General features: G+C 64.7%; 1 protein-coding gene across 1 annotated transcript in view; it reads right to left on the bottom strand.

Annotated features, from left to right (window-relative positions):
* Positions 1-462, bottom strand: part of DOK4 (docking protein 4) — a 15,632-nt gene that overhangs the window by 7,378 nt on the left and 7,792 nt on the right. Inside the window, exon 2 of the mRNA XM_006752871.2 lies at positions 104-459. Within this exon, the coding sequence (XP_006752934.1) occupies positions 104-169 (66 nt within the window). The 5' untranslated portion in view covers positions 170-459. The remainder of the gene's footprint in view (positions 1-103; positions 460-462) is intronic.

A 462-nucleotide genomic window follows, 5' to 3' on the forward strand; every position in this document is an offset into this window, starting at 1 on the left:
CATGATGCCGGGCTGTGGACCCCCAACCCGCCAGGCTCCAGAGCAAGTCCTCCGCACCCCTGGGGCGCCCGTCCCTCGGCAGGGCCCTAGGAGGGGGGCTCACCCCGAGCTTCCTGCTCTTCATCTTCACGTAGCCTTGCTTGACGATGTCGTTGAAATTGGTCGCCATGGTTTCCCCACCTTCTCTGGGGGGCAGGGCCTGGCCGAGGAGAGGGGAGGGATGCCCGCCCAGGTGGCCTCGGTTTCCGGCTCCTCCGATCACCTGTTCGAGACACTCCTTCGACGCTTCCTCGCGGAGGCAGAGCCGGCCGCTCCTCACCTCGCCCGCCTCAGCATTGTTCCGGCAGCTCCTGCGCCCGGCGCCTGCTGGAAACGAAAATGACAGGGAGCTTAGGCAGTGACATCTTCCTCTTCCCTGGCTGTCTCGCTCTTTTTTCCTTCCTCTTCCCACACTCCTCCCTC

Source organism: Myotis davidii, unplaced genomic scaffold (genome assembly GCF_000327345.1).
Source record: "Myotis davidii unplaced genomic scaffold, ASM32734v1 scaffold590, whole genome shotgun sequence".
Lineage (NCBI taxonomy): Eukaryota > Metazoa > Chordata > Mammalia > Chiroptera > Vespertilionidae > Myotis > Myotis davidii.